Source organism: Phodopus roborovskii, unplaced genomic scaffold, assembly GCF_943737965.1.
Source record: "Phodopus roborovskii unplaced genomic scaffold, PHOROB, whole genome shotgun sequence".
Taxonomy (NCBI): domain Eukaryota; kingdom Metazoa; phylum Chordata; class Mammalia; order Rodentia; family Cricetidae; genus Phodopus; species Phodopus roborovskii.
In genome coordinates this window covers 5,181,074-5,190,237 of record NW_026125546.1, presented here as the reverse complement: position 1 = coordinate 5,190,237, position 9,164 = coordinate 5,181,074, and the positions used below count along the sequence as shown (strand labels likewise).

General features: G+C 37.1%; 1 protein-coding gene across 1 annotated transcript; it reads left to right on the top strand.

Annotated features, from left to right (window-relative positions):
• Positions 1-1,758: 1,758 nt before the first annotated feature.
• On the top strand, positions 1,759-7,541 carry Gngt1 (G protein subunit gamma transducin 1). Its single transcript, XM_051177190.1, has 2 exons — positions 1,759-1,854; positions 7,413-7,541. The coding sequence occupies exons 1-2, from the start codon at positions 1,759-1,761 to the stop codon at positions 7,539-7,541; spliced, it is 225 nt and encodes a 74-aa protein (XP_051033147.1).
• The last annotated feature ends 1,623 nt before the right edge of the window (positions 7,542-9,164 follow it).

Below are 9,164 nucleotides of genomic sequence, written 5' to 3'. Positions count from 1 at the left end.
TTTAAAGGTACATGAATAACATGTAGTGAAGACTTATTCTATCATGTAAGTCATTACATAGTCCTTATCTATATTTCCAGGTAAACAAGCCACATGTTTAGTAATTGGTCAAAATCATACAATTAGCAAGTTCCAGAGGATGATCATTTGCTATTAGTAATATGATAGAACTTCCTGGAACCGTAAAAATCAATTGGTAGACCTATCCTAGGTCCACTAATTCAAAATTCTTTTCAAACTTATTTTAATAAAGGACAGCCTATGTTGTGGAAGCCTTAGCCATTGACCATGGTTAGAATGCACACTGAAGTGTTTCTTAATCATACTGCAGCATTGTAGCCAACATGGAGAAAGTTGTGCAAACAGTAGTGTCAACACATAAACGTAATAGAAGTACATGTGAAGTTTTACAGACACTCTGAGAAGAGAGGGAAGATGAGGATATAATTGAGGACGGGCTCTCATCTGATAAACAACCATCAGACAGAGGTGATCCTTTATTGTTACATCATGTTTTAAGGAACAGTATGAGAAAACAAACCCCACAGGCAATAGTGGTCGCAGGTAGTGGTCACTGGTTGTTCTGTTCCATCTCTGTGCTACATACACAGAAAAGTTTACTAAAACTTACATAAATGACTTCCTTCTCAGAAAAGTACACAACATTGTAAAACTACGAAGCACAAGATGGTTCCCCAAATGTTTTAGGGCTGAAAATACCACATCAATATAGGGAAATACATTAGTTATAAGAATGATACTTAACAGAGTGTTTTCTTATAGATGTACAATGTTATATGATCTGAAATAGTATATGATCTGAATATATCCACTTATCACAAAAACATTTCCATATGGAAATTGAATTATAGATGCAAAGGAGAAAACCAGAGGACAGACACAATGTCATGTGAGTATTATAACATTTTTTAAGTAATTTTATGATCATGCCAACAGTCACCAAACTACCTTCTCAATTATACATGGGCCTAAATAGTAGAAAGACTGTTAGAAGAGTCCATTCTTCTCACACAGATCACATGGTATAACAAAATCAATATGTTGCCTTTGCCAGGTTATAGCTGCACAAAAACTGCTGTTCAATGTAGTGTGGCAGTTATCTGTAAATCCCAGGTATTGTTGAAAGAAATTTCCAAATTGTATAATAGCTTATTTCTAAATAAGTTTATTTGCTGTATCTCAGCTTCATTGGTTCACATTTTAATCCATCCTCTATGGTAAATTTATAATGGATTTCTTTATAAATAGTTCTCTTTTAATACCAGATTAAATACTCCAGCAATTTGAGGATTAATGTGTAGTCCTTAGAATGACCTCTGACTGAACTAAAAGGCATTGATTAGTTGGAGGACAGCTTTAACACTAGAGTCAAGAGTTGGAAATACAGAAATGCATACTGTGCATGAGGCCAGAGGAAAGGAGGGGCTTTAAGTCCTTTATATCATACACTGACTGAACGGATCCCTCCCCTCAAATCTACCAGCAGGTGTTGAAAGACAAATGCTTAGCTTAATCATATTAGGGAAGATTATGAACTTTAAAATCCAAAGCCTAGCATGCAGCATGAACAGTGTTCAGAGAGAGAGTTTGCTAAAGCGGGTTGTCATAGGCAATTTGAAAGAAAACCAGCAGCAGCTTCCCTGGTAAGTGCAGAGGGGTGAGTTCCCTGTGGTGAGCTGTGTCTGGTTCAGTGGTTTGGTGTGTGTGCTAACATCCCACCTTCATAACAGACAGAAGATGCCAGTGATTAACATCGAGGACCTGACAGAAAAGGACAAACTGAAAATGGAAGTAGACCAGCTGAAGAAGGAGGTCACTCTGGAAAGAATGATGGTAAGAGGGTGTTCTCTGTAATTCGCTGGAGGAGACAGCATTGAATGTTCCTAATGCACTGAAGTAAGTACTGGAATAGTTCAGTATACTTACAAATACAGTGTTTGTGACAAACATAATCAGAGATGACAAATTCATAAGCATAATCATGAATTTATCTCATGAGTTATACTCTAAGTCAAGGGGATGGAAACTATTTTCCCTGGACAAAGTGTAGCCCTTCTAGACTTTTACAGGAAGACAGAAAAGATTAAAATATAGGAGAATGTGAGACAGAGACTGTTTTATCAAGCATGTAAGTGGAGCAAGGCATTGAGGCATTTCGGTTCTGTTCCTTTGAGTTGGTGAGCTTCTTTTCATTTTATGCAGTATTTTGATGCTGTTGATATATTTTAAAGTATGACCTCATTCTCTCCATCCCTGTTCTGTTCAGTAGGAAATAAGTATGTTCTATTATTCTTTTGCAAATAAAGATGATTTCAGCCAAAAGAACTCATTGGCTTTTCCTAAAAGCATCAGATAGGTCTTGAGAATAGTGACCCAGAGTCTCTGCATTAAATAGAATAGAAAGAAAAACGGACCATAAAGCTGTCATCAAACATTGACTGAATCTCTAGAACCATAGACACATGTTAAGCAACATAATTTATAAGAGTTAATAGAACAAAAACTCCTCCATAAGTTATAACAGCATATCATATCGTATATATAGTATATGTGAAAGAAGGAAATTATATTGCTCAAACCATACTCCTAAGCAAATAATTTAAGATTTTAGTTCTTTCATAATTTTCTGCAATGGCTCCCTTATACTTTCCATACAGACAAAAGCCGTTTTGGTGTAATGATAAAGTCAAATCTGTAATGAGCACAATAGAACACACAGCAGACAGGCTAAAGCCCTTATCTTACTCACAAGCCCCTGAGCATCCTTTGGTCAGCAATTTGGTTGTTTTCTGGTGTGTTGGTCATCTTGGAGCTTTTATTTGGGGTAAACATGGTATATACTACCACCCACCTTTTCCCAATACTCTGAACATTCTTGCTTTTGGAAGTTTAAGTAACAATATTATACTGTAAAACTCACTATCTTCTCTTTCTTCCTCTTTTCCCTTCCATCTCTTCTCTTTCCTTCTCCAGTATAGGTTGTTATTTTTTTTTCTGCTGAAATTTATACACACACACACACACACACACACACACACACACACACACATGCATATCCACACATGCACATACATACCATACACATACACACACACACATAAATGCACACATATATACACACACACACACTCACACACACATACACTCATACATACACACACCACACTCATACATACACACACACATACACACACATACATGCACATACATAAAACACACATATGCACACATGCACTCACACACACACACACACACACACACACACACACACGCACATACATACACATTTCCCGTCCACATGTTTTAGTCTATCTAGGCTGTTGTAAGAGAACAGCACAGATTGCATGGCTTTACCCAAATGGCAAATCATTTTAATTTCTACAGTCTTGGAACTGTGTTGTATCCTAGCCTGCCTCCTTATTCCTAGGTAGTACTTGTCATTTCAGTGTGTCCTTGCATGTTGAGAAAAGTGAGGGAGTGTTCCAGTGACTTTCAACATGATGCTAATCCTGACCATGAGGAATCCTCAGGGTGAAAGTAGCCTTCAAAGGCTTCTTCTCCTTGCATCATCAGATTGTGGCATAAAGATTTAAGATATAGGTTTTAGAGATCATATATGACCAGTTGTAAATATTTACATATGTATGTAAATGCACATGTATGTGTATATGTTTATGGCATAACATTTTATTGAAAAAACCCACTAAATTATTTACATAATATGTGAAATGATCACTGCATTGTCACAAATCAAGTAGATCTATGTTACTGTCATAAGAGGCATCAATTCACAATAAAACAAATTGACATTAAAAGCCATACATAATTTAAATTATTTTGAATATATACTTTTTTGTTGTTGTTGTTGTTTTCCCAAGTCTCCTCCTGTCCCACTTCCCCCCACTCCACAAGGAAGGTGATGCATTCCAGGAGGGATCAACAAAATCTGTCAAGTTATTTGGAGTAGGGACTAGGCCCTCCCTCCTGTCTCTAGGCTAAGGGAGTATCCCTCCATGGGGAATGTGCTCCCAAAATCCTTTTGTGCATCAGGGATACATCCTGGTTCCACTGTCAGAGGTCCCTTAGACCTTAGAGGGCCTTCTAACTGAGACCCACGTTCAAGGGGTCTGATTGGATCTAATGCTGGTTTCCCAGCTATCAGTCTGGGGATCCATGAGCTTCCTTTTGTTCAGGTCAGCTGTTTCTATGGATTTCTGTAGCCTTGTCTTGACCTGTTTTCTTACCACTCCTCCCTTTCTGCAACTGGATTCCAGGAGTTTGGCTCAGTGTTTAGCTGTCTATGTCTGCTTCTGTTTCCATCAGGTAGTAGATGAGGGCTCTGTGATGGTAGATAAGATAGTCATCAATCTCATTATCAGGGAAGAACATTTAAGGTAGCCTCTCCACTGTTGCTCAGATTGTTAGTTGGGGTTATCCTTGTAAGTCTCTGGACATTTCTGTAGAGTCAATTTTCTCTTCAAATCTATAATGGCTCCCTCTATTATGGTATCTCTTTTTTCTGTTCTCATCTATTCATCCCCTGACTCAATCTTCCTAGTCCCACATGTTCTCTTCCCCTCCTCTTCTCTTTCTTCTAACTCCCTGTCCACTCACTGACCCCTCCCTCTCCTAATATGTTCAGGGGATCTTGTTTCTTTCTTCTTGTATGAGGCACCTTGTACAAATCTCTTAGGTTCTGCCTTGTATCCTAGTTTCTCTTGCGGTGTGAATTATAGGCTGGTGATCCTTTGCTCTATGTCTAAAATCCATATATGTGTGAGTACAAACCAAATTCCTCTTTTTGTGACTGGGTTACCTCACTGAGGATGGTTTCTTGAAGTTCCATCCATTTGCCTGTGAATTTCAAGATTCCATTGTTTTTTTTTTTTTTTTTTTTTTTTTTTTTGTTATTTTGTTTTGTTTTTTTCAGCTGAGTAGTATTCCATTGTGTAGATGTGCCTATAACGAGTAAGGTTTTTCCTGCTGGCCTGGACCCACCGTGGCACCAGCCCCAGTTAACACATAGAGACTCTGTATTAGATATAACACTGTTGGCCAGTTACTTGTTTATCTGTCTTAAGTATTAACCCTTTTCTATTATTCTAAGTGTTTCCGTGTGATCTCATCTTACCTGAGAGTGGGGCCGCCCTCTGTTCTCTCCAGTCTCTCCATCTTGACTCCTCCTTACTACTTCCTTGAATCCTCCTTGTCTCCTAGTCCCACCTATCTTGCTTTCCTATTGGCCAACAGTGCTTTATTCATTAACCAGTATGAGAAACATATTTACAGAATGACATCTCCCATCATCTCCTCCTTTCTGTCTAAAATGAAAAGAAGGGTTTTAACCTTAGCATACCAAAATACAGAACAGTTATCAAATAAGAATCACAGTTAACAATAGTTAGTCTATTAACATTTAGCAAGATTTAAAGAAAATATTTTCTCATCTATCCTATCTTTGTGAATCTAAAGTCTTACATGTAATTTATTTTTAATCCTAATTAAGGAAAACTATAACCATAACTATCTGTCTTCAACTCCTTCAAAGACCACAGAAAGGTAATATATAAATTCTAGAAATGGCAGAGACAACTCACTGCCTGGTCAGTCACCCAAAGTTCTTCTGTAATGTTCCATCTTCAGCCCATAGGCCATAGTGTGTCTGCAGACTCCTCAACAAAGCAGGAAACTTTAAACTGTCCATCTGTAGTGGCAGTTTGTCAGTCATTTTTCTCTGTTTCCTTCATACTGTCTGGCAGACTCATGAAGCAGGAACTCTATAGTAATGTCCATCTTATATCAGCAGTCACTTCCCTGTGGGTCCTGCATATCCAGTTTATATAGCATAAAGTCAAACAGTCCAGACAAGTGTAGTTTTTTGTTCAAATGGCTAGTCTTGCCATATTGGAAGCAAACTCCATAATGAGTCTCTTTGATGTCCATCTTCCTTTTTTTGATGCAGGTGGTATTGCCAGGAACAGTTTTGTCTCACTGTCAAGAAAAACCCTAAACCATTTTAAATGCCATATTCTGTAGGTTTTTGTATCTATCTATCTCAAATACATCTCTGTGTATCTTGAAAACCTAACTAACTTAACTCTAAGCTTTGACTATCATAGGTAATTATCTATAATATGTACTGCATTATACATTACATTTCTAAATGAGCTATATAAACACAATACCTAAAAAAAGGAGAAATATACTTATCACAAGATTGACCTTAAATTTGTATCAATAAATGAAAATCCATTCCAAAACAAAGTATTCATATCTATACCATATTCCCCTTTTTACCTTTAAAAGAAATGGTTGTGATCATTAACCAATAATCAAGTCCATTTAAATGAAAGCAAACATTTATAAACTACTCCTAACATGTGCCACATCCTCTTTATCCATTCTTCAGTTGAGGGGCATCTAGGTTACTTCCAGATTCTTGTTATTATAAATAATGCTGCTATGAACATAGTTGAACAGATGTTCTTGTTGCATGGATATGGATCATTTGAATATATGCCCAAGAGTGGAATTGCTAGGTCCTGTGGTAGACTGATTCCCATTTTTCTAAGGAACCACCACACTGATCTCCAAAATGGCTGTGCAAGTTTCACTCCCACCAGCAGTGAATGACTGTTCTCTCTGCCTACATCCTCTCCAGCATAAGTTTCTGATTTTAGCCATTGAATATATACTTTCACGTGCATTACATATATATGTATGTATGTATAATCCCTAAAGACTAGTTGTTTTCTAAATCATAACTATGAAGGTGTAACTAAATGAGAAACAACCTTACAAACAAACCACTATTCAGTTCAGCACACATTTGCTTATTGAGCATCAGTTAAGTGTGGCTTCTCTTCTAGATGCCTGGGATCTACTGAACAAAATGGCCAAAGTCACTGACCTCTTAAAACACATGCCATACTCTGCAAGGAACACTCATTGCAGTTGATTTAAAGCTACATGTCTATGCTTCTGAGGATCCAACACGAAAAACATGCCATAAATTTAACAACCACTCATTCTCTTCCATCTTTATATCCCACTTTTAGGAAGAGAGGGAAGATTTTCCTTGGAGAAATTACTCATTTGTTATTCCAGTTGGGCTCAGACCCTGGGTCTTCTGTTCATTTGCAAAGCTAGAAGCAGAGTCCAGTTGGGATGATTAACTGAAGGCACAGCTTTTCAGCCTCCATAGACATCTAGAAGGGAAGGTTGGGAATCATTTTTTTCTATCCTGGATAGTACTTGTGCACTGACAGAAAACAGATGGAATCATACTTTAAAAAGATACAACACAGAAATATATTGTAATAAACACAGTTCTGGAGTCTGCAGAGTTCTGTTTAAGAGCAAATGAGTTATCTCTGTCTCCTTCCTCTTAGGTTTCCAAATGTTGTGAAGAAGTAAGGGATTATGTTGAAGAAAGATCTGGGGAGGATCCCCTAGTGAAGGGGATCCCAGAGGACAAAAATCCCTTCAAGGAGCTCAAAGGAGGCTGTGTGATTTCATAGGCGAAGCTGACGGGGGAAATTTTCTTAGACTATTAGAATTTTAATGATAATGCAAATTGTTTTCCTATATAATTAAACTTGTACATGTTGTTTAACTTTATAAATTTTAATAAAAATTAAGATGCAATTTATGTATACTCATATTTTCCTTGAAGTATTTAGCATAAGGCTTAACACACAATTAACAGAAAACACTGCTGAACCCTTCTTTAAAAGCATGTATTCTGAGTTGTCTTCTGAGTTTTATGTTTCTTCACTTTCCTTTAAGTACTAATGATACTCTATCTAGGATTTTTATAGTTCAACATATATTATCCTCAACATTTCACTTGCTTACTGGAGAGGTAAGTCTATTATTTTGGTACACAGATGATCTATCTTGGCAAGAAACAATTCACAAATATTTTTCATTATTGAAACTTTATTGCTTGTTTCTTTCTCCCTCATCCCATCTACCTTCTTAAACACTTCTAATTTTTTCCCAGAGTGCCAGCTGCCAACTGGATTAAGGTCAGTCTGTGGCCTAGAACATGAGTAGAAAGTTACCAGCAAAGGTTAAGGGCAGGGAACTCTGTTCCACTCTGCTGCTGAACTGGCTTTGACTGTTTCATCCATTTTTCTAAGCATTCTTTCTTCTCCAAGAAAATGAATATGATACAGTGTGTAGCTCTTATGTTCATGGAGTTGAAATGATACCATTAAAACACTCAAGATGCATTGTTTGATACATGGTGAAACCCATAACTGTTTCCTAGCAGAAAAGGAACTCAAAAAAAAAAAAAAAAAACAAAACAAAACAAAAAACAAAAAACAAAAACAAAAAACCTTTCAAAATGCTCTAAGTTACAAATCCATCCCATTCCATCCCCATAGCACAGTGAGGGCAAATCACAGATAAAATGATGCTGCCAGCTTGTCTTTTCTTCTCTGAGAAATGACAAGTATATAATTACCCAAGCCAAGGTACTTTTTATCATTGTTTTCTTATTGCTATCTCACAAGGGCAGTGAATTCTGACGCCTTCAGTCATCAGAATACTCCAACGCAAAGTGATTGCCATCCCTTTGGAGACAGAATGCAAACTCTCTGCCACTGGTTCTAGCAGACAGTCTGAAGTCATCTCAGTACTTTCCAATTAGATAAAAGGAAATACTCTACACATACCCTTAGCTACTTATTCAACTGATTTTTTTCCCAAACAAAGAAAATAAAATAGATTCTGAGGAGTAAACTGGCAGATGGCTGAGGTCAGGACTCTGGGTCACCAGCTGAAGCCATCAACATCCTCTCTTGCAGGTCTTCATTTAAGATACCTTGTGTCATAAGACTTCAGGGTAAATTATGCAGTCTCATCATTTTTTTTAACCTGAGGAGAAATACTTTTCTGTTTAAAATTACAAAAACCCATTCCACCAGCCACAGCATTACCATTCTCCTTCCCCAGTTTCTGTCCCTCCATAGCACACTCATCAGTACCCATCCTATTATTATGTGTAATTATTTATTTGAATGAAGTCTGTCTCTAGGTTTCTCCCTGCAAGTTTCTGTTTATTTAAGGAAGTGACCCATGTTTCCTTTTCTTTCTAATTAAATGCATATTGTTTGTTAGGACATTCAAAAATA

Coding starts and splice junctions, on each gene's coding strand:
- Gngt1 (XM_051177190.1), top strand. CDS start 1,759: ATGCCAGTGATTAACATCGAGGACCTGACAGAAAAGGACAAACTGAAA. Junction 1,855..7,412: donor TCACTCTGGAAAGAATGATG/GTAAGAGGGTGT, acceptor CCTTCCTCTTAG/GTTTCCAAATGTTGTGAAGA.